Source organism: Prionailurus bengalensis, chromosome X (genome assembly GCF_016509475.1).
Source record: "Prionailurus bengalensis isolate Pbe53 chromosome X, Fcat_Pben_1.1_paternal_pri, whole genome shotgun sequence".
Classification (NCBI taxonomy): Eukaryota; Metazoa; Chordata; class Mammalia; order Carnivora; family Felidae; genus Prionailurus; species Prionailurus bengalensis.
This window is the reverse complement of record NC_057361.1, coordinates 57,969,751-57,994,104: the sequence shown is the minus strand read 5'-3', so window position 1 is coordinate 57,994,104 and position 24,354 is coordinate 57,969,751. Positions and strand designations below refer to the sequence as shown.

Sequence of the window (24,354 nt, the reverse complement as noted above, 5' to 3'; positions counted from 1 at the left end):
GACACTGTTCCAGACTGTGATATGCTGTGGCCCCCATAGGAAGGACTGGCTGTGGTGGCCCCCAAGGCTAGTTCCTGAGCAATCCCCTGAGGAAGCTCCTTTGCCTTCGTGACTTTATTACTTATTGAAGGAGAGAATACCTAGATGGAACCTGCCCGGCAGAGCCATGTGTACGCACCCCTCTGTGCACAGAGGGGACGCTAAGGTCCTGCCATCTAGGTTCCTTCATTTTCAACTCCAGAATTATCTTCCAGACGGGAGAGGTCAGAGTTTTCCCAAGCTAAGGCATTAGATATATATGGTCCATAAATGCTACTGACACCTGCCCCCCAGCTCAGCCCCTTAGAGATGCTCCATGGAAAGCCAGCCCACAGCTGTTTGCTGAGGCCCCTAGAACCTGCTGGGATGTCCCAGATGCATGTTGGGTAAAGGGCTCCATAGTACTCTTGCCCTCAGAGAGACTGAAACACCTCATTCCTAAGCCCAATTCTTTAATGTTGTGTCACTAGGAGAAGAATCCAACCAGCAGGCACCCCTCACCTCAACAATAGGCTAGATGAGCTGAGTGGTCACCCCTGAAGAAGTACTTCTTGCCCACCTTGTTTCTAAGGTGGGGAGCCAAGATGGCTCCCCACTCCTTCAAGGTACAAAAGGAAAACACAGACATGAGTGACAGGCTTTTATTAGGGTACCAGGGATCCAGAGCAAAAGGGTGACACTCAGAGCCACTTGTTCTTCTTCCTGCTGTGGTATGAGTTCTCTCAACACTGTCCTCCCCTCACCCTTTGCCCTCACCCACATTCCCTATACCCCCATCCCCAGCACCTCCACTCATGCCAGAAATAGAGTTAGTGGTGTGTAAGTTTGACTTACTCAGGTTCTTTGCTCCATAATAATCGTCACTTAACCCAGGGAAGTCCTGATTTCACAGACAGCAAGGACAAAGAGGGAGGGAAGGAGGGGGTGGGGGAGGGAGGGAAAGAAATGGGGACAAAAGAGAAAATTGAGAAAAAAGACAAGGGGAAGGAAGAATACAGAGCAAGGTGAGCATTAGTGACAGAAGTATGAAATACTATGAAGACCTATAATTATAGTGAGGTTAAGAACTCTGCTACAGAAAGAATGCCCCAACGTCAGATAAGATACCTGTATTTTATGCTGTCCAACTTGCTGCCGGAGGGCCTTTCTGAAGTGATCTATAGTCTACAGCCCAACAGGACCGGCCTGGTGACTTTCCAAGGCTTAGAGTACCTGATTTGACTAAATTTGTAGCTACAGAACCCAGGTCTCTGCTCTGCCCCTGAAATCACCATTTCCCTCCAAGGGTGCACAAAAGAGCAAGCAGAATTATCATCATCCCAAGGAGCTTTTTGCCCAATACTGAGTCACTCTGTCCAAACCCTTCAAGGAAAGCTTCATGCAGTGTGAGATATGGCCTTCAACACTGACCTGAGTTGCACAGACCACAGGGGATGAGCCCAGCTTCTAGACAATAAGCGCTAGGCAGTTTCAACTCTCACCCCAACCCTTAGCTGGGCAACCCAACAGCAAACCCTCCCCAGGCTGGGTCTGGCATGGAGGTTCTGAGGCTGATCCAGTGAACTGAAGTGAACTGATCTCACTTCAGACCGCCTCCTACTGCTCACAAGCAGAACTAACTGCACCTAGTGCTTCTTACTGAACTGGCCAGGATTATGAGACTTAAGCTCTATTTGGATGAGGGCACCCTTGGATCTAGTAGCTACCAGTCCAGGTGGCAATGACCTACGTAGACCATGACTGTGAATCAGGCTGGCCTAGACAAAGGACCTTCCCAACTGGAACTAGTCCATCTCCTGCCAGTCCCCACAGCCCGGGACCCCAGAGCCCCTCCTTGCGGGGCAGCAGGGGAGACGTTTACAATTCACCATGAGCCATATGAGAAATATTTCACCAGCGTGACCTGGTGTTTACGGTTAGGGTCAGAACAGTTAGTTTCCAAGGCATATGGCAGAACATGAGTACTTCTCAGGATTAAATTGGTTCTTAGAAGTTTATATAGCTCAGTTATGGCCTTTTCTACTGTTTATTGTTTTGCAATAAATCTTTACTTAGACAATGTCAAGTAATCCCCCTTCCATGTCAATTCCTGTGAGCAGGAAGGAATTTATTTTGAAGGCTGGCTCTGTGATCATTCTGGGATGACACTGAGTCTGTTGGAGCCGTGTGGACACCCTGGGTGCATATGCGCATGCATGTAATTCAGGAAGCAGGTCCCACTCCAGGTGTCTAGGGAAGAGAGAGCTCTTCTCTTAACATAGAAGAGTGAAGTTCAGGGAAAGAAAACACAAGAGGAAGAAGCCAGGAGAGCAACACTGTGTCCCTAGACCTGGTTCTCTTAAAAAACATTCTTCCAAACCTGACACTATAGCTGAATATTGCTCATCACCACCGTGGCAGAGCTCAGCCTGGCACCCCCAACACCAGTGCCAGGGACTTCCTGTTAGGGCAGGCTTGGAACCATTTCTTCCTTAGAGCCTCCAACATTCTTTCAGAGTGAGCAGCTGGATGAGAGACCCAGTGTCTCGCTCTGCACACCAATTTCTACGCTGACTCTGCAAATGAGAGAGTATGCCCGCACACGCATGCACACATGGATGGATGGACAGTCACGTGTGCGTGCACGTGTGCACACGCACACACATGTACACACACACACACACACTCTCTCTCTCGCTGTCTTCTCATAGGGGGAGGTGCAAATGAGGAAGAGAGGGCGGGGCTGTGGGCAGTCTGCTCTCTGTACCCTGCTGCTACTTACGTTCCTGTATGCTGCTCTCCTGGGCCATGTTTTCTTTGCTCTTGTAAAATGGAAACTTTCGAGAGAGGCGGAAACTCTTTTTACGTTTCGTTTTGATCGACTGTGAAAGAACATGAAGATGGAGGGGAAGGACAGAAGAAAAAAAAACAGAACAATGGATTTTAAAGCATGCAAGAAAAACTAAAATGGAGACAATGGTGAGCTAAATAAAAGACCATCTCTCACAAATGGAGTCTATGAGATTAAATGAAAAGTTGATGTAAGAGGAAAATTATGTTTACAGGAAAATGTTGTAGGGATGTTAGAGGTTTCTACCTAATCCAGACTCACAGCACTCACTGGAACTTTCTAAAGGACAAACGTCATGGTAGCCTCCTGGACACATGCCCTAAGGAGCCACTGATACATTCACACAGAGGCATCTACTCCGTGTCTCTTTTCCCTCCTACTGCTCCAGAAGTTCTTTGGCCTGTGAATCTCACAGAAGAAAAGGGGTGAATGACTGAGCCCTCATGCCTCATTGGTCTGAGGGGTTGGTCGGAGCTCTGAGGCTGACCTTCCTCACTGGACAACAAGGCCAGCTTCTGTTAGGGGTCCCCACAGCTCCGACAGGGTCTGCAGCTGGGGAGATACCCACAGGTGGTTTTTTGTGTTCCAAACAAGTCAGCCTTCCAGACAGTCAAACTCCAACACATATTCAAGAGCCAGTAACCCAGGGGGAGGGAGTATACACTGGACACAGAGTTTGAGTGCCCTCGCTCTGCTTTCTGAAAAGCAGTCAGTATTCTGATAGGACAGAGCCAGCCTGCTGAAAGAGAGATATTCTGTTGTGCTCCCCAGTTCTCTTATCCACCGGACAGACTCCAAGCTTCTTACTCCTCTTCAATGTTGGTTGCACTTCCTTGGGGATCCCCACTTACCCTGTTAGACTCAATCATCCCTGTCCTGGCATGGAACTTCACAGTTTTCAATCGAGCTCTTTCTTTCTTTTCCACCCTGTTTTGGAGTCAGAAAGAAGTCCTGTTACTTACTGCCAGTGCATGGTCTCAGAAGCCACTTTTTGGCTCACCGAGTCACAACCACATCCTGAGCACAAACTCTCTACTAAAAAGGAATAATAGAGCACATCCATTGCTCTCAAGCAACTTACTTACAGTAGAATAGGGGGAAAAAAAGAAATCAATACCAAGAAGAAGGCAGGGAAGGCCTCATGATCATGACAACTCACCTCTTCTTACTGGGGATCACACCGATTTGCTCGCTTTCTCCATGTGGGGTCACCAGTCTCGCCTGCCACCACTCATCATCAGAGGCATTGATGACATGCAGAATGTCACCATAGGAGAAGCTGAGCCCCTGGCTTGGCAGGCAGCTGTCCCGAGTTCGATCGTAATCAAACAGGGCCCTGAAACACACAGCAAAAGATGAAGTTACCATCCTACCCCAAAATGCCAGGAACCTGGCAGTCTTGAAAGGATTGTGGAGGGAGAACACCCCAAAGAATGAGTGCAGACCCAGCAGCCTCAGAGAAGACCAAAGGGAATTCTCCAGGAGTCTGCATCCTCTTTTCCATCTTGATGTTATAGATATGTGCCTCTTCTCAGAGACATCCCACTCTCCCAAGAAGGGGAATAAAAAAATCTTTCATGAGTCCCATCTCCTCGAAGCTTCCAGATACAAGGTGGAAGTCCAAAGTAGAACACACTCAGTGGTCCTCTCCCTCACCCACATCCTAGGGAAACAAGTTAGCCTACCAAAGGGCTCTCTCAGTTTACAAACATCTCTTCAAAAAGTAGTTGAAAGCAGGACGTAAACATGTTAACAACCATCTCAAACAACAAATGGCAAATGCTGCAGGGACACAGAAAAGGGCCCTGTGTCCTGGGGCCACTAAGGAAAAAATCTAAGGCTGATGCTCACCCACAGAATGGTAAAGTTCAAAAGGACCCCACCAAGAAGCCTCCTAGTTCAGTCTTTTGCTTTTACATGTGGGGAGGGGGGATGGAGGCTCAGGGAGGAAGAATAATGTGACCTACATCCCACACCTAACTAACCTAGGATGGAGGCCAGGTCCTCTGGCAGGACATACACAGTAAAGTGATAACAGGAAAGGTGGGAAAAGGTGGGAAGGGAGCTATACCATCCAGGCTTGAGGAAAAGGAGGAGCCCAGCATGGCTGCAGCTGGAAGTCCTAGGAAATGAGGTTGGAAACAAATGTCTGGGGCCAATTTTGGAAGGCCTTGAATATTACCCAATCCAGTGGCCCCTGAAGGTTTCAGAGTAGGGAAGTGACACATCAAAAGAGCTTTAGGCACATTAATCCACCCTCACATGTAATTGGATAATCGCAGAGTGGGGTGGATTTTGAAGGCAAATTTAAACCAAAACTACAAGCTCAAATCCTTCAGGATCCACTGCTGACTTTGGCTCTGGTGAAGGTGACACTTCACACCTGAGCTCCCTGCTCAATAAACTCACCTGTGTTTGAAAGTGTCTACTTTTCTCATCCACTGGATCTCTCCTTGTAGAGTCACTATGGATGGGTGATTTCAGTGAGAAGTTTGTATTTTTCTACTTGCAATCTAGGCTCTCTTTTTTATATTCTCTTTAACACCTTACTTGTACACACAGCCCAGGGGATTTCCCAGAATTGGTTCCAAGATTTAGACTTCTACCTGCGGTGTGGTGGTCTGTGGCTCACCTGGAAGCTGCAAAGTAAAACACGCTATTTCCCCACATGCAGGCCCAAATGAAATACAGAATGTAGTAAAACTGTGCAGAGTGAAATACCCATCTACTTTTTAAACTCTGTGAAACAGAATTCTTAAGACATCAGTATCAGATTATCTGAAAATGAAAATACTCAAACTCTGACACAGAGCCCTTTACCTCCCTCAATTTATGCATGTGAAGCAATATGGAGAGGGGCTGAGGCCAGCCGATTAAGAAGGCACTCTGCCCAAGAGGTTCTTTCCCAGCTCTGTGGGACAGGATCAAATCTGAACGCATTTGCACTGCATTCGAAACTGAGTTTCCTAAAGCAAGGAAGGCATTCTGTCAGATGTTCTTACAGACACATGCATGGGGAAGACCTTATTCTAAGTGGCAATGAGAAACACTAGATGTCACTCTGGGCTTCACAGGTGAAAACAAATGTAGTGAGGAAAAGAACAGAACTTGGATTAAGCACAAATTAGTTTTGGTGGGGGAAGAAGGAAAGATGTTAAAATGAATTAGGAGAGGGGCACCTGGGTGGCTCAGTCGGTTAAGCGTCCAACTTCGGCTCAGGTCATGATCTCAAGGTGCATGAGTTCAAGCCCCACATAGGGCTCTGTGCTGACAGCACAGAGCCTACTTCAGATCCTCTGTCCCCCTCTCTCTGCCCCTCCCCCACTTGTGTTCTCTCTCAAAAATGAAAAAAATAAACATTAAAAAAAATTAATTTGGAGAGATTAGGATGAGGTTGTAGAACGCTGGAAGGGAGAGCTTACTGGTTACAATCCAGGGACAATCCAATATATATCTGAGCACCCCACAGAACCACCCTGACCTGTGCCAACGGCAGTTAAGAAGTGGAGTACATATGATAAAGCTGATATAAGAAACATGTTTTCTGGATGTCAGGAATCCAATTATTGGTAATTTTTTAAACATCTGAGATTGAAATAAAACCAATAAGCCAGTGTACTTCCAAGATGAATTTCCGATACCTTACAATATTAAAATACATATAACACAAGCTAAGGAACAACAAACTAAGTGTGGAATCCAAGTCAACAAGAATGCCAGCAGTGGCCACCGCACGCCAGGAATGGCACTGTCTGCTTTGGTTTTTAACCAAAGGCACATGTTCCTTTTAAAACTTTAACTTTCAAAAACGTAAGTCACTATAAAAAGAAACTGCTTTCAAATATTTAAACTCTTTCTTTTTCTTTTATAACACATTTCTAAATAATTGCTTCTTCTTGCTGTTTATGGATTACTTTTTTTTTTACATTTCAGGAATTGCCTATTGGTTTGCAATAGCTCTCACTTACCCTTCCACCCCTCCTAATTTATTGATATCACATTTTTGAGGTAAATAATAGTTAATTTTACACCATTGTACAAATAGTGTCCACAGAGAACTACCCCCTCCTTTCCTATAAGCTTTTTCTATGGTTTCCTTCCTGGTGGAAATACTTTTTTATCTGATTATTTTTCTATGACCCTACTGTCTTTTAGCTCCGTTATGTAACACATAGAGGGCTACTTAGATTTACTATTTCTTTACTTTGGAGAGCCAGAAAAGGAGAGAACAGGAAAAGGATTATTTTTTTTAATATGTTATTGTAAACATTTGAGATTTTAAACTATTCATATGCATTCATTTCATTAACTATTTAATTAATATAAGCTTATCATAGAATTTTTGTAAAACATAAAATCTAAAAAAGGAAAAAAATCACATTTAATATAACTCAGAACCACTCTTCATACCATTGTGATACTGTATAATACTGTGTAATAAGTAAACAAAAAACAGGTTTCACAGAGATGGAAACATGCTGTGTACATACAATTCGGCAACTTTAGTTGTCACTTGAAATTGTATCATTAATATTTCCCATCTCATTGACGATTCATCAAAACTAATATTTAAAAAAAAATTTAATGTGTGCTTATTTTTGAGAGAGACAGAAAGAGAGAGACAGAGAGAGAGAGAGAGAGAGAGAGAGAGAGAGAGAGAGAGACAGCATGAACAGGGGAGGAGCAGAGAGACTGGGAGACACAGAATCAGAAACAGGCTCCAGGCTCCAAGCTGTCAGCATAGAGCCCGACGTGGGGCTCAAACTCACAAACACACAAGATCATGACCTGAGCCCAAGTTGAAGGCTTAACCGACTGAGCCACCCAGGCGCCCCAAAACTAGTATTTTTAAAGATGATACAATATTGTATTCTTAAGGACATCCATTAATTAAACAAGCATTTTTGAGCATCTAATATGATCAGGCCCTCCTCTGGATGCTTAAGGGAAAAAAAAAAAAAAAGCAAGTGGGGAAATTGATTTACCAAGCACCTGGCTTGAGTCACTTACTTCTGATAAGGAACATGTTTGGCTCTAAGTTCCCCAGCCAACAAGGCAAAAAAGGCAATTTTCCAGTAAAAAAGTGGTACCAAAGGGTACCTGGGTGGCTCAGTATAGGTTAAGCATCCAACTCTTGATCTCTGCTCAGGTCTCAACCTCATTGGGCTCCACAATGGGCATGATACCTAACTTAAAAAAGAAAAAAAGTGGTACCCAAGTTTATCTGGATTTTGTTTGATGAATTTGTGGATGAGGAACACTGAACAACAGAATAAGCAATGTTTTTAAACTATGATCTTGTTATCGCTTCTCGGCCTTTTGGCTGAGATCAAGTGTAAACTATGCTTTTGTTAAACACATAGCAGCACATTTGAATTTGAAATACGAGAAAAGATATCAAATTTGAAATTCTGAGCTATAATGTCATTCTCAGTTGAGAATGTGAAATGAATTAACAAGAATTTCCTTTTCTATCAATCAGAACTACAAATGAAGAAAGAGCTTTGCAGGACATCGGAGCCTCAGAGGTCTCTAAGTTGCTTTCCAATTCTAGCATTTAATGAGCCCAAGTCTTTCTGAGGTATTCTCTACCAGGCTAAAGATGCCCAATTCCCTCACCAGTCCTTCCACTGTCGTGATGGTGATTTGTTTTCTGAATCCATAATGGAGATGTTCTCTAAATCCACTTTTTCTGTTTTCCTGCTGAGACTGTATTTGACTAAGAGCTAGAAAACTTCCTCAGAGATGACACAAACCAGGCCCAAAGTCACACAGGGCCTCATCTAGAGTTGTGTGGTGGGCAACTTCACACCAGGGCTCTTAAATCTCAGAAAAATGTCATGAGGTCTAAGTCACAGTCACATTACAAACAAACAAAAGCTAACTCCCCACTTGGCTATGTCTAAAAAATACCTTTCTGGATGGAAGACACAGAAGAAAATAAGTCCTGGCCTTACAGAGTGTGCTGGCCAAGTATGCTGTAACGAGAGGCAGGATAAGCCAAGGCCTAAAAAAGCATTCAGGGAGAGTGTAGGTCACACCTACCTTGGGGAAGTTATGAGGAAGGGTTGACTTTTGAACTGGGCCTCAGTGAAGGTTCAGGATTTCGAGGGAGAGAAGGGAGACGCCTGTCTGGCTAGAAAGAACAGTGTGAGCAAGGACTTGGAGGCGAGCAACCAAGGCTGTGTGGCAGGGTCAGCAACACCCATATTTGGCTGCAGTGCAAGGCACTCAGTCTGCAGTCCAGCTAAGGAGTCTGGCATCCACTTAGTAGGCCTTGTGAGACTGACTCCATGGCCTCAGCCTTTTGATCATTACCAGGCTAAACTTTCATGTGGAAAGTAAAATTAAAAGCGAACAAGGGCACCTGGATGGCTCAGTCGGTAGAGCATATGACTCTTCATCTCAGGGTCATGAGTTCAAGCCCCACGTTGGGTATAGAGAAGGAAGGAAGGAAGGAAACTAAAAGAGAACAAGCCTGAATAGTAACGTTGAACCACCTTTCAAATGATACATATTTCATGTAATTGAGAAAAGTATGTAAATTAGACCTTAATAAACTTTGAAAAAGTGTTGGCTACTTACCTGAGATCTTTCAGAAGCATGCTAAACTGTGGCCATCTACCTGTGACAATCTCTCTTAGGAACAGCCTGGAAACCTAAGAAAGTGACAGGGACTGGCTCCTTGTTACAAATGCCTCAGGTTGGATCTGGTAAGAGGATGAAGGAGCACCTTTTTTGCCAACACTGTTATATCTTCCTACCCACCCTTCTTTATCCTTAGGACAAGAACTAGAGAAAGTCAAGGCATATAACAAAGCACCCCTTTTAAATCAGACTGAACCACTGTCCCAAAACTAAAATTCTACACATGCAAGGCCCAGATGACATACCAATGAAACTTTTCAACCTCTGACTCAAAAAGAGTGAGCAGGAAAAAAAAAAGCAATACCTATTTGTCTCCAGACACCTAAAACCATATTTGACCACTCTGGCACCTTGGTTTTACCCCGTGTATGTGAGCTTATTGACAAGATGGTGTGTTGGGAGATGAGCAGCCTCAGAAACCCCTTATTTTTTCTGGGTCTAGATAAAAAGAATTCCATGAAAGCCTCCAAGTGGAGGACTGGTTAGCTCGGAGGGAAACCCTATGTCAGGAGAGAACAAAGCTTATGGAAAAATTACCATCTAAAGCCTAAGATCACAGTAAGTGGTCTACATAAAAGATTATCCTTCAACCCTGAATATGTTCCTCCTTGGTTATGGCTGCACAGTTCTGTGAAGCAAGGGAAAGCCACAGATCCTGGGTTTTCCTGCAACTTCTCAAACACTGTGGCCAGGCCAGGAAAACATTAACATCTTTTTTTTTTAACGTTTATTTTTGACACACAGAGAGAGACAGATCATGACCAGGGGAGGTGCAGAGAGAGGGAGACACAGAATCCGAAGCAGGCTCCGTCCGGTCTCTGAGCTGTCAGCACAGAGCCTGATGTGGGGCTTGAACCCATGAACTGTGAGATCATGACCTGAGCCAAAGTCGGACACTTAACTGACTGAGCCACATAGGCGCCCCATGTTGTCTTTAAACTTAAAAAAAAAATTTAATGTTTATTTATTTTTGAGAGACAGGGAGACAGAACACGATTAGGGGAGTGGCAGAGAGACAGGGACATATAGAATCATAAGCAGGCTCCAGGCTGAGCTGTCAGCACAGAGCCCGATGCGGGGCTCAAACTCATGACCCTTTGAGCAATGAGATCATGACCTGAGCCGAAGTCAGATGCTTAACTGACTGAGCCACCTAGGAGCCCCCCACCCTTTTTTAACGCTTATTTTCTCTTTTTATGTTTTAAACACTGATTTATCTTAAGAGCAGGGTAAAGACTGTGCCCCAGAGAAAACGTGGCATGTAAAATCAAAGTGAAAGTGGGTAATGCAGCAACCTTCCACAGCCAAGTCACACCAGCATGAAAAGCAGATGCTCACTTCCCAGGGTCTGCGGGTTGGAGTTCCCAAGCTAAGATTCAGCACGTCAGCTTTAAATGCTGCTGCCTATCTTCCGACAGAAAGCACTGCCAAAGGTCTTCAAAGATATGTTGTGTAAGTGGTGACCTTTCAAATAGTATCCCCTACGAGCTGCGTGCACCTGCCCACATGATGCACGTGCTCTGGGGGACTTTGCCTAATCTTCCTTTCAGCTGAGACCTCACTGCTGGAGGGGAAAGCAGGAATATAATCAGCTCAAAGTAAACAGATTACTAGGCTAAAGTCTCTGGCAGTTCAGATCCTAAATTGTGAGGTTTGGGTCTAAAAAAGCCCAAGAAATCAGAAGCACCTGGCACAGTCACATCGGTGTCTTGGTGAACAGGAACGCAAGGAAAATAGCAACTACCAAGGAAACTGGTCAGGCGGGTTTCTCGAAGCAAAGTAAACGAGAGCACTTGAGCCCTTCGGCCTCCAAGAAAAATGGCTGCTTCTGCTGCACTGGCCTAGTAGCCGTGCCCACCTCTCTGCCTGTGGCTCCAGCCATCTATGGTGGCCTGGGAGACTCAGCCTGTCCCCTCTCGCCCTCATTAGTTCCCCTGAGGCCCAAACCAAGCCCCACTCTTCTCTCTGTGACCCTGCCCACTCCAAATGTCTTTCTTCCAAATTCATCCTACATATTTTGCAATGACTTTTCTTAACGTTTTCTATTTATTGCTATTTATTTAAGTCCTACAGTTTTAAATTATTTCATAGTGTATCACCAAAGGGGAAGCCCTCTGAGGATGAAGGCCATGTCTGAGGCTCATGAACAGTGCAGGAGATCAGGCTAGGGCAGGAGGGCACAAAACACACTTCCAGTTACTCTCCAGTTAGTTACTATCCCTCAGAGGGTTCTCTCACTGTATTTCCCTCCTATACCAGATGGGGTCTAAGACATTGCTTCCTTCCTTTCATCTGTGTTATGGGCTGAATGTCTGTGTTCCACCAAAATTCATATGTTGAAGCCCTAACCTTTAAGGTGATGGATGGTATTTGGAGGTGGAGCCTTAGGGAGGTAATTAGGTTTGGATGAGGTCGTGAGGGAGATAGTTCCCTTATGAGAAGAGGAAGAGACAAGGAGAGACATCTCTCTCTTCTTCTTTTTTAAATGTTTATTTATTTTTGAGAGAGACAGAGTATGAGCAGGGGAGGGGCAGAGAGAGAAGAAAACAGAGGATCAGAAGCGGGTTCTGTGATGACAGCAGAGTGGAGCTCGAACTTATGAACTGTGAGATCATGACCTGAGCCGAAGTCAGAAGCTTATTAACTCACTGAGCCACATAGGCGCCCCACCCCCCTCTACTTGCACACGTAGCAAGAAGGTAGACACCTATAAGCCAGGAAGTGGGAGGGGGGCACTCACCAGAACTTGAATCTGCTAGCACTTAGACCCTGGACTTCCCAGTATCCAGAACTGTGAGAAATAAATGTCTGTTGTTTAAGCTTCTCGTCTATGGTATTTTGTTATAGCAGCCTGAGCCACAGAAAGTACCAGATAAAAGGCACCTATTATTTGAAAACTGAGCAGCCCCTCCCTTGCCCCATCCTTATGAAGCATGCACAGAGAGCCGCAAAGCAACTGTCACTTATGAGCCCTTGACTTTAATGTGTGAGTTAAAATGTCTAGCAGCTTCTGAAGACCAACCTAAAAGCCCAAACTCGAGCAGTCAAGTAGATACAAGATGGGTCATCACAAGAGGAACAAATGTAGCTGACAGCAAGTCGGGTCTTCCTGACACTCCTTGCAGACAGGAACATGGAGAACAAGGAAAGGGGCACTGTTCTCCTCAGTCTACCTCAAAGTCTCAGGCCTTAGAGGTCAATTATGAAACTAGAGGGGCATTCAAGGACCCATCAGCCCACGATATGTGAACATTTGGGGTTCACAACACCTTTTGGGTCACCTGGGGGGATTATGAGCACAGGTCAAGGAATGGTGACTGGGGAACATGCTCTAGCAATAGGCAGTTCAAGAATCGCTGGTATCAGAAAGTCTTCCCCACCCTCTGGTAGCCCAGAACACTACATAAATTGCTGTTGCATTTTAAGATGTATATTAATGTCACCCTCAAATTCTGTTAGATAGTGAAGCCTGCCCAAATCGCCTCACTGGCACTTTAATCCACTACTGAGACTCATTAATGAATATGTCGAAGTCAGGCTCTCCCCAGCATCACCCTGGGCTATCATCACAGAACACTTTCACAATTCATGTCTGCTTGATGACAAGGAGCATTCTCCAGCCTCCTTTGATGACCAAGCCAATATTTGTGACAATGTTTCTTGAATTGAGACTGCAGATGTCCCAAAAGGATTTCCTTCCCAGAGTGGGGAGAAGACTGGGATGGTAGATGGCCAGCCAGGAGGCCAGGACTCCTAAAATGCCTGCCTGATGCCACCCTGTGGCTGTGAAGAATGCACCCACCTGGCCAGAACAGACTTGCAAAAGCCATTTCTACAGATGTACTCTCAAGCCTCTTGGCAACCTTTGGACAACAGGGTCTTTTGTTCATTCACTCAAGAAACAGACAAAAGAAAATCCAAGTTTAGAACTTGGAGGTTCCTGGAACTCTCACCTATCCTGTGTCTTTTTGTACTACCTTCACATCAGAATGACCTGAGTTAAACACCCAACCATCCTGACCCTGAGCAAGAGGCTCAAGAGAGGCCTGTTTCTGTGGACTTTTCCAGTGTGGAAGGCAAGTTCAATAACAGAGCAAAGACCCTAGAGTAGGCAGAAAGACGGGCTCTGCTCATCCTACCTGTACCATTTAAGAAGTGATTCTAGTATGGTGAAGGGTGGGGAAGGTCTTTCCATTAAGTCACTAGTGATTTTAAAAACAAGTTGCATTTTCCAAACACAGTCATCTTTCCTTCTTTCTCCTCTCCAGGCTCCACAAATCCCATCTCCCCTCTCGTTAGTACAGCTGCAGCTCGCTAGGGCTTTACCTGCTATAGCCTCCATGTTGCTGTAAGAAGGTGCTATTTGCTTCAAAATAGCTTTGCAACCCATGCAAACCAGAGAAAGGAGACTCAGGAGAAGGGAAAGGAGGAGAAACATGTTATAGGGAAAACAACAGCTAAAAGAATTAGAGGTGAAACCCCAATGGAAAAGGGTTCCTTCACTTCAACCACCTGCTGCTCAGTGTCTACTGCGTAGATGGCAAGCTACTGGAGGGCAGGAACTGTGTGTGCCGCTTCCTTGAATCTACCCCCCAACCATGCCCAAATTCTTAGCCCTGCGATTTCCTGCTTTCCACATAGTAGGAGCTAAAGTAAGTGTAATGTGGAGCGCCTGGGTGGCTTAGTTGGTTAAGCGTCAAACTTCTGCTCAGGTCATGATCTCGCAGTTTGTGAGTTCAAACCCCACATCAGGCTCTGTGTTGACAGCTCAGAGACTGGAGCCGGCTTTGAATTCTGTGTCTCCCTCCCTCTCTGCTCCTTCCCTGCTGTACTCTGTCTCTCTTTCTCTCTCAAAAATAAATAAACATTAAAAAAAAATAAAGTAAGTGTAATGTTCAGCTGTTCAAGCGAAACAGACACAAATACCTATTGTGACAAACAAGCAGTTATTCCTGAGTGTTCAGATTGCTTGTTAAAAACATACATTTGGGGGGCACCTGGGTGGCTCAGTCGGTTTAGTGTCCGACTTCAGCTCAGGTCACGATCTCACGGTCCGTGAGTTCGAGCCCCGCGTTGGGCTCTGGGCTGATGGCTCGGAGCCTGGAGCCTGCTTCCGATTCTGTGTCTCCCTCTCTCTCTGCCCCTGCCCCGTTCATGCTCTGTCTCTCTCTGTCTCAAAAATAAATTAAAAAAAAAACGTTAAAAACATACATTTGGGGTGCCAGGGTGGCTCAGTTGGCTAAGCACCTGACTTTGGCTCAGGTCATGATCTCAGTTCGTGAGATGGAGCCCCACATCAGGCTCTGTGCTGACAGCTCACAGCCTGGAGCCTTCTTCAGACTTTGTGTCTCCTTCTCTCTCTGCTCCTCCCTTGATCAATCAATCTCTCTCTCTCTTTCTCTCTCTCTCAAAAAGTAAACATTTAAAAAAATTAAAAACATACATTTCCCAGGGTGCCTGGGTGGATCAGTTGGTTAAGCATCCAACTCTTGATTTTGGCTCAGGTTGTGATCTCACAGTCATGAGATGGAGCCCTGTGTCAGGCTCTCTGTGCTGACAGCACAGAGCTTGCCTGGGATTCTCCCTCTCTGCCCCTCACCTGCTCATGTGCACTCACTCTCGCTCTTTCTCTCTCTCTCATAAAATAAACATTTAAAAAATTTTAAAATGGTTTTTTTAAATGTTTATTTTACTAGGGAGAGACAGCATATGACCAGGTGAGTGAGCACTGTAGTACGCCAGCGATAAACCACGGGACTCTACCCCCAAAACCCCCCAGAGTGTACTGTATATACTGTATGTTAGCCAATTTGACAATAACTTATATTTTAAAATACATGTATATAACTTTCGAGTACTAAAAAACCCCCCAAAACCCATACATTTCCCAAATCCAGTGAATCCAAGTGTATAAAAGAGGGGGACTAGGTATCTGTATTTTTATTAGCATGCCAGCAGATTCCTATCACCAAGTTTGGGAAATGCTGAAAAAAGCCACACTCTGTGGTCAGAACAACCAGGTTCAAATTCCAGTTTTGGAACTTCTTGGCTATATAACTGGAGTCTCAGTTTTCACACCTGTAAAATGAGAATAATGTGTACTTTGTAGCATTATTTAAAGGATTTAATCCCAATTTAAAGAGAATAACAAAGGCCTGAATGCACAGATGTTCCCTAAATGTTAGTTTGCCTTCATCCTAAAGACACTAGGGAACTAGTGAAAGCTTCTGAGTAGCTTATGTCCAGATTGTTGCTTTTAGCTTTGACCCCCTCTGCAACAACCAGTGAAATGGGTGCCCAGCCTCTTCTGTAACACCTTCAGTAACAAAAGATCAAATTTACTATCCCCGGAAGCAGTCCATTCCATTTTCAGACAGTTTTAATCATTAGCTCTTTCTTCCTTCTGTTGAGCTGAGATCTGCCTTGGGTGACAGAACAAATCTAATCCCTTTTCCACATGACAGGGTGATGCAATTAACTTAGATAAGGAAATTGAGGAGCAGTAGGTGTGGAGAGGGGTTCAATTTTGAACACACTGCTTATTTGAGACACTGTGGGAGCGCAGCTTCATGCACATGCCCAGCGAGTAGTTGATATGCAGGCCTGGAGTTCACTAAAAAGATCAGGGATGTCATTTATACAACAACAGGATCTGAAGCTGTGAAAATAAATGACATTGCCATTTAGGGGGCAGAGCTAATGAAAGGTACTGAGGAATGGTTAGCAAGACAGAAAGAGAGCCTTTAAAGAAGCAAGTAGGTAATTTGTGGGAACAAATGTGGTGAAGAGGTCACACCAATGGCAGAGAATCAGTGAACCAGTCATTGAATGTGATGACTAAGAGGTCACCGTGGATCCCTGACGGAGTTGAGCTTCTGCTCCTCCGGAGCCTTCCGGACTTGCTTGGAACCACACCACCATGCTGAAAAGCAGATGCACACTTCCTTTCCTACCGAAAGAGAGGTGATTTGAAGACATAGCAGGAATAGGTACAGAGGACTCCAACATTTCCCAACATGGATTTAAGATGGACTTCTCCAAATAAGGCTCCCATGCTCCTATCCTTTGGCGAAACACTGCTTAGTGCAGACCCTCCTGGAGATGAATCACAGTAAAAGACTCTGTTTTACTCTTTTCACATGGCATTGGCCCAACTTACTGAACCACTGATTTTGCACACAATACTTAACATCTTGTGGAACTAGTGTTTCTTGGCACATAATTCAGCAAATGTGGTAAGCAGAAGAGAGATAACAGTTTAAGGGACTACTAGTATCAAGGGAATGTTTTTCTTTTCTTTTTAAGAATGGAAGAAACTTGAATACATACTGAACAATAGGGACGAAGTACAGCATGGAAGGCCAAACAGGCATGAAACGGCACAGAGCAAGCCAGGCTCTGGTAGAGAGGTTAGCTTAGCGAAAGACCTCTGCTCACTGCTTTAGCCATAAAATATCATTTCCCTTGATTAATTCTAGTGATCACAAATGTTCATTGTTCTAAACAGTACTTACTTTCCTCAGGACACTGATGTTATCTAGATAAGGTTAGGGGCAGATGATATAAACTGTATAAACGGATTTGCTAGAAACAGAGTGCAGTCTCCACCCTCCTCCCCAGAGTTAGACATGATGTATCCCTTCCCCAGGTCAGAGAAGGCTGTTCTAAGTCTTTTAGGTCTTCCAGGTCAGGAGCTAATGCCCCAATCCCCCTACCCAGGCAGGGAGAGCTCTAGCACAGGATAGGTGGAGAGAGGAAATCTAAAAATAAAGCTCTCTGAAGAAACTGTCTTGCCTAAAGAGCAGCTTCCCACGCACCCTGGAGTGCCACATCTGCGGGGGCTGGCAGCACGGGAACGGAACAATCCTGACCAAGTCACATAAGTATTACCCTCTTGCTGGGGGCAATATCACATTTCTGATTCCCCCGTCAGTGCCCCAGCATCTAGGCTGCAGACCCAGAGCAGGGGCTTAGTGACAAAAAACAGAAGACTGAAAAGATCAGTGACTAGCCCAGCGTTCCTCCAGCTCTCCTCCCTTCACAGCAGGAGGTGAGCACGGCAAATGTGAAGAAAGCTGCTCTCAACAAACAACCAGTCAAGTTGAGGGTTCATTTTTTAAAAAGAACCATGAAGGGTTCTAGTGGGCTTCAGACTCAAAGCTGGGCTCCCTTAGCTCGGCTCCCTGCAGTAGTGTCAGGGACTACCAACTGAGGGAAAAGAAAATCAAGCACCATGACAAGAACTGCAATTAGCGTTTATATCCACTGGCTAGCATCGAGTCAAACCCCCAAGACAGACCAGTTGTCCCACTTCCAGGCAATCAGCAAATGTAGCCTTCCTTCCTAACCTCCCCCAGCATGTATCAGAGGCCACCAGAAAAGTTCAACCCAAGAGTTTAATACAAGTCCACACCTAAGCATTAAACACACACACACACACACACACACACACACACACACACACACACGACTATCTCTGGCTCAGGGGAGTAATCCCACCACCTCTTACTCTAAGGATTTTAACCTTGGAGAGATACAATATGTACTTGCACCACACTGTTTGGAGTTTTGCCAAGAAGCTTCGATAGGAAGAAGAAAACTATCCCTAATTCTAACGAGGAGTCCATAGTGTTCATTTAGCAGTCCAACTCCCCAAGAGGTTTGTACTTTGACCTGACAAAGTATCATAATGGGCCTCAAGGGTCAAAAGCTCAACCTTGGGCAGTATCTCAGAATAGCTTTCAGCAGCAATACACTCAATGCTATATATCCGTTCCCTCTACCCACCCTTCCTGGGAACCATACACCATTGCATCCCATGTCCCATGATTCAGATACAGCAGACCAGCATAGCAGGGAGCAAGAAAACACCATTAAAAAAAAAAAAGACCCTGGGCACCTGGGTGGCTCAGTCGGTTAAGCGTCTGACCTCGTCTCAGGTCATGATCTCGTGGTTTGTGATTTTGAGCCCTGTGTCAGGCTCTGTGCTGACAGCTCAGAGCCTAGAGCCTGCTTCAGATTAATATTCTCTCTCTCTCTCTCTCTCTCTCTCTCTCTCTCTCTCTCTCTCTCAAAAATAATGACATTAAAAAAAGACCCAGAAGCAGCAACCTGTCATTTTTTGGTCTCCTGTAAAAGACCTTCGACCAGAATAGAGTGATAGCTGATATGCTCAGATACAAATCCTGATGACTACTATGCATATGTGGAAGGGAGGGAATGCCAAGCTTTCTCCTCAAATCACAGAATGCAAGCAAAGGACTCTGAACATTTGAGTGCTATTTGAATACTGACTAGCAATAATCACTCAATAGTCTTTTACAATTAGAACAAACTGAAAGTTTCTCGTACTGAGTCATTCATGAGCAAAGAGGAAGAAGCCAGCTTGCAAAAGGGAGAAACACTGACCATAAAGTACACAACCTGAGCATACAGTACACAATGTTGCTTTAGTACTGGGAGTACACACTCCCTACCCCACTAGTTAAACAGGAGCTCCCCTCGTGCAGCACAAGGCCTGGTGCTCAGAAGTGTGACTTACCTGACATACAAAGACCTCTTCTCACTTGTTCGGAGGGACCCAGACCCAGAGCTCATGCTGCTGTTCATCATTTGTTCTCGCAAGTCATGTATCTTCGATTCAAAGCGACTGTACTCTGTCAGGGAGACAAGGGAACAGACAGGAAAAGAATGAACCCAAGAAACCGCACCAAGCCTGTGTGCCAGTGGCTAAAGAGCCAGGAGGACACTTGACTTCAAAGCAGCCAGAGCCAACACAGTCAGTCTCTGCTTTGATAAGTAGAGTCCTTCCTCCAAGCACAGACTTCTTTCCAGCCCCCAACTAAGAGAAAGAAAAAACACACCTGAAAAAGGAATAATATTTGTACATATCAAATGGAAAAAGCTTTTATCTGCCTTGAAATCTCATGTATCATTAAAAAAAACCCAACAACACACAACAACAACTGGAAAGCGCTCCAGTGCAGCCTTCATAAATCTTTGGAGCAGGCGGCTAAGGCCCAAGGAGAGCAGATGGGAAAGGAGACTTTCCCAAAAAGTGGATTGCAGAGAACAGATGGCCCTGAGACACAGGGTGGAGGGGCTGGGAAGGACCTGAGGCCATTAGATCATTGTTAGGCAAGAGAGATGACTGGTTTCCAGATGACTTTGTTTTTGGAGGTTGGGGGGGGGGGGTGGAGATTGAACTCATGACACAAAGGTAAAAACAAACAAACCTCACAATCAGATAAGAAAATCTTCCCTTTTAACAAACAGGGTCTTTGGTTTCAGTAACAAACATTAAAACAGAAATTCTCCCAAACCAAGAAATCTGCTGTCACCTCTCTCCTCCAAAATCATCTAGTCCGTGAGGTTGTAAGTCCATATGCCCAGCTTTATAGCCCACTAATACCATCACAACAGCCTCGAAACAGCCTTATCACTCTGGAAAGGCAACTACAGATTTACACCGAACTTAAGAAAACCTGATGGAGGAAAGCTCCCTAACCGTACAATTATTTTAAGAGGCTTTTTTATAGGGATGCTTTGCTGTGACATTCTCCTAGTGCATTTAAAATATTATATTCGCCTTTTTATTCCCCCTACCCAACACATACACAGTATTTTTCAGGTCTGTACTGGCTGCATAAAATGGGATATATCTAAAGCACAGGCTGTGAAAATGGTAGAAAATAGGCATACCTCATTATGACAAGATGATTTCAAAGGAAAACAGAACTGATAGTTGGGGTTGAAGGTTGTGGAACTGTTTTAAAAAACCAAACATATTTCCAGGGAAAAAGAATTCCACAAAAGCATTTTCATGCACCATAGAGGGCTGGCAAGAAGCATCCCCATCTAGTCTGTATGACTCTACAGGCAGAAAACAAAACACCTGTTCCAACACCTGACACTCCCCTTCCCTCAGCAAAGCAACCTGACCTTCAGCTGGCTATATAGGGAAATGCTAAAAAGCCTTAAGGGGATGGAAGGAGTTCTAATTCACACAGATCCTCAACAAAGTTTCTTTTTGTTCACTCTGGTACCAATGAAGCCAACCGGTTAAATCCATGCCATTTAGCCATTTCTTCATTCATCACACACTGGTGTTAATGGTGATTTGTCCTCATTACCTACTCCAGTCCCTGAAATCCTGCAGGAAGCAGTTAAGTCACTGACTCACCCATTAAGTGTTGGGGGAAAAAGCAGCTGGACAATGTCCCCGATCTGAGGGCTACAAGGCAACACATCAATATCAATGAGGCGTCGCAATCTAAATGCAGAGGGTGGTGACCAATCTGTCATAGAAACCCTGGACTGCCCAAGAGTGCAGCAGCAGGGCCGTCTACCTCTCTGCCTGCCTGGGGAACTGGCCCTACTCCAGAGCTCAGCCCTCCACCCTGGCCCTCTAGTTGGCTCCTTTCTGGTCATCCTCCTCGCTCAGTCCTCCTCACCCGCTAGGAGGAGTACTTGGTGAGACAAAGAGATTTCTGACCAGGCAGCTCTTTCTTGGGGAAGATAAAGTAGAAGGCAGAAATATGAATTGAACCCAGAAAAAATAGATAACAAATCTTTTTTTAATGTTTATTTATTTTTGAGAGCGAGAGAGCACACAAGCAGGGGAGGGGCAGAGAGAGAGGGGGAGACATAGAATCCAGAGCTGGCTCCAGGCTCTGACCTGTCAGCACAGAGCCTGATGCAGGGCTCGAACTCATGAACCGTGAGATCATGACCTGAGCTGAAGTCGGACGCTTAACCAACTGAGCCACCCAAGCACCCCAAAAATATATACCAAATCTATCTGCAAGCCATTCTTCCCCCATCTCACAATTTGTTTATGTATTCCCTTCTTTGGAATTGACTTGCCTGCTGAACTCCAACTTAGTAGCAGGTCATTGCAGTTGCTTAGTAACTACGTTTCTTTAAAAATCCTTTAAAAAACAACCACCAAACCGCTATTTCCTCAGAGCTCCTAATAGGTGGTTGATAATGCTGGGCCAGAGGGCCCACTTAAAATAGACTACAGAAAGAGAACAAGGCTGTTGCTTTAAGGGATCCACTTTCTGTTTTCTATGTGCTACTAAGTTTTCAAGTCTATTAAATTGTGTTTTATTCATTTTTTTTCCCATTCAGGTGAACCCTTAGACTTCCAGCCTACCCATCAGTCTCTGGCTTTTATTTGTAGAATTACCTAATGTCCACCAAGCACAAAGTAGCCTCTGAATAAATGACTGTTGGGTAAATGAGGAGCAAATTAGAAAACTGTGCCCAAGTCGATGCTTCTGTTCTCAAACTAATAAACCTAATGGTTTATTTAACTGATGGCTGCCAGTTTCACTGAGGGCTTGGGAAGGTAGTTAAGAAGTACTCCCATTTACTTTTATTCCCAAGGTTAACTGGGGGGAGCAATTGGGGTATATGGTTTTTAAACACCCTTTTGTGATGTTAATAACCCACAGTGGGCATCTGATTAACAGACTTTGTGTCTAACAAAGAAAAAAATAATTCTAACCAAAAAAAAACCATTTAGAATAGTCTTAAGATAGATAGTACCTCATCTTAATATTAGAAGCATCATTTTCCAAGGACAAAAGCTCCACTTAAAAAACATCTGAACTCTGAAACCTCACAGTTTGTCAAGGTTCCTCCTCCCCTTCTTCCACTTATAACTAATGAAGCCATTGCTGGAAGGCATCTCCTAGGCTGAAGTCACTGCCTAGTCACTGCCCACCAGACCAGCCTCCAACCCAAAGGTCCCCACTTCAAATAGGCTACTTTAAAGAACCAACACTTATTACTTAACTCTCAAGTCTACTAAACTGTGTTTTATTCATTTTTCCCAGATGAACCCAACCATTTGTGACCCACAAAGATATCCACAGTGAGTCATCACTCCCTCGTTCCCTTTGCTAATCATGGAGAGAGAAATGAGGGGGTGGGGGCACAATCAGACGTCATTCCCTGAAACAGGGTTTCTCACTGACCACCTGGGATGCCTCTGAAAGATCAGGATTTTGGATACAACCCCAGACACACTGACTCAGAATCTATTCAGCAGGCCCATGAATCTGCATTTTCACCAAACATCAAGGTGATTCTGATGTCCAGTAAAGTTTGAAACTGCTGGTCTTGGCTTACAAAATTGAGTTTTGTTTTGTTAGTTTAGGGAAAAGATAAGGTAGCTATCCTGCACTGTGTATGAAAAGGAAGATAGGGCAAGAGGGCTGGAAAATTCTCAAAAAAATTGGCAATACAATTGCAAATCCCACAGGAAAGGAAAGTGCTAGAGGCCTCTGTCCAATGTGCCTGCAAAGAAAGCTGATGAGTTTTATACTTTTTTATAATAGTAGCACATGATTTTTAAGAATCTTTAACTTTTTCCTTTAGACATTCCTGTATCACTACCCCACCCCACTACCCAAAAGTAACCAGTTAGTATTTCTAGCATGTATCCTTCTCAACTTACTTCCCTGTATATATTATTTATATACATATATTCACAACTCATACAGATTCCCATAAATCAACTTTTTTTCATCCTCTAATAAGTCATGGAAACCCATCAATGTCACTACATAGAGATATATCTCATTCTTTTTAATAGTGCAGAGTATTTCATATTATAGATAGAGCATAATTTATTCAGTCATATCCCAACTGATGTGCATTTAAATTGTTTACAATTTTTTACATTTATTTTTATTTTTTATTTGAGAGAGCATGTACGTGTGTAAGCATGCATCAGGAGAGGAGAGAGGCAGAGGGAGAGAGAGAGAATCTTAAGCAGGCTCCATACTGAGTGCAGAGCCCAACATGGGGCTTGATCCCATGACCCTGGGATCCATGACCTGAGCCACCCAGGTGCCCATAAATTGTTTACAATTTTTAATATTACCCCCAACGCTGCACTGTATATTTGAGCATTTCTATAGAATAGATTTCTCAAAGTAAAACTACAGGGTCAAATTATATGCACACAAAAACATTTGACTGGCACTACCAAACTGAACCCCAACCTTCTGAAACCTTTATGACTGGAAGTGAGGATAAATTGCTATTCTAAAGCTTCCAGCAGCTTTTCTGTTTCTGAAGAAGTAGAGGCAGAATCTACCTTTGAGGATAGATTGATCTTTTTTTGTGTGGGGAAAAACACTTCAATGAGACTTTTGGTTCGGCAAAAATAAAGGCAAGATTGTATTCTGGAATGGACAAAGACAAAGGGGAACCTCAAATTTTCTCCCTGCATAATCACAGAAAAGATCAGCCTCCTGTGGGTGGAGCTGCTGATTCAAAAGGCTTGTGCTACCACCTATATGATGCTCTACGTGCACTCTGGAAATACTTACCTCTAGACTTGACCACTGTGCTTCCCCTACTTGATAACCTCCCTGTTACTATAAGCAACCCCCCCTTTCCCCTGCACACAACCAGTGTTTCCTCAAGTACTGCTGATGTTTGCTCCTAATTGCTTCCTCAATCCACCTCTTTCTAACTTTCACTGTTCTTGCCTTACTGTTGATTTTGCCTCTTCATTTTCTCTTGATTATCCTGAGTGATAGAAAGAAGCTATTCAAAGATTTTAAACAGATGACATGATCATGGGTGTGTGTGTATCACATTGGCTATTGTGGGGAGTGTGGTGCCTCACATGTAGATTTAAGTTTCTTAACATCAAAGGACCATGCTTTCTCTTTTTCTCTAGTTCCTACAGCCCCTAGTATAAGTAACCCCTGCTCAAAAATGTCCAACTTTGGAAAGCTCTCTATTTGTTCATTATTAGACTAGACAACAGTATTCAGGAGAAAATTCTTGGGTTAAGAGCCATCTCTTTTGCCAGC

General features: G+C 44.3%; 1 protein-coding gene across 7 annotated transcripts in view; it reads right to left on the bottom strand.

Moving 5' to 3' along the window:
- The window catches only part of DLG3 (discs large MAGUK scaffold protein 3), a 57,296-nt gene that overhangs the window by 8,310 nt on the left and 24,632 nt on the right, over nucleotides 1–24,354 (bottom strand). For 5 of the 7 annotated variants that reach the window (XM_043571218.1, XM_043571219.1, XM_043571222.1 and 2 more), the window contains 4 exons: nucleotides 19,059–19,173; nucleotides 4,029–4,205; nucleotides 3,721–3,796; nucleotides 2,801–2,900 (listed from right to left, as the gene is read on the bottom strand). In XM_043571218.1, coding sequence (XP_043427153.1) covers nucleotides 2,801–2,900; nucleotides 3,721–3,796; nucleotides 4,029–4,205; nucleotides 19,059–19,173 — 468 coding nt within the window. Of the gene's footprint in view, nucleotides 1–873; nucleotides 920–2,800; nucleotides 2,901–3,720; nucleotides 3,797–4,028; nucleotides 4,206–19,058; nucleotides 19,174–24,354 lie in introns of all 7 variants that reach the window. The other 2 variants (XM_043571220.1, XM_043571221.1) reach the window with 1 other exon arrangement.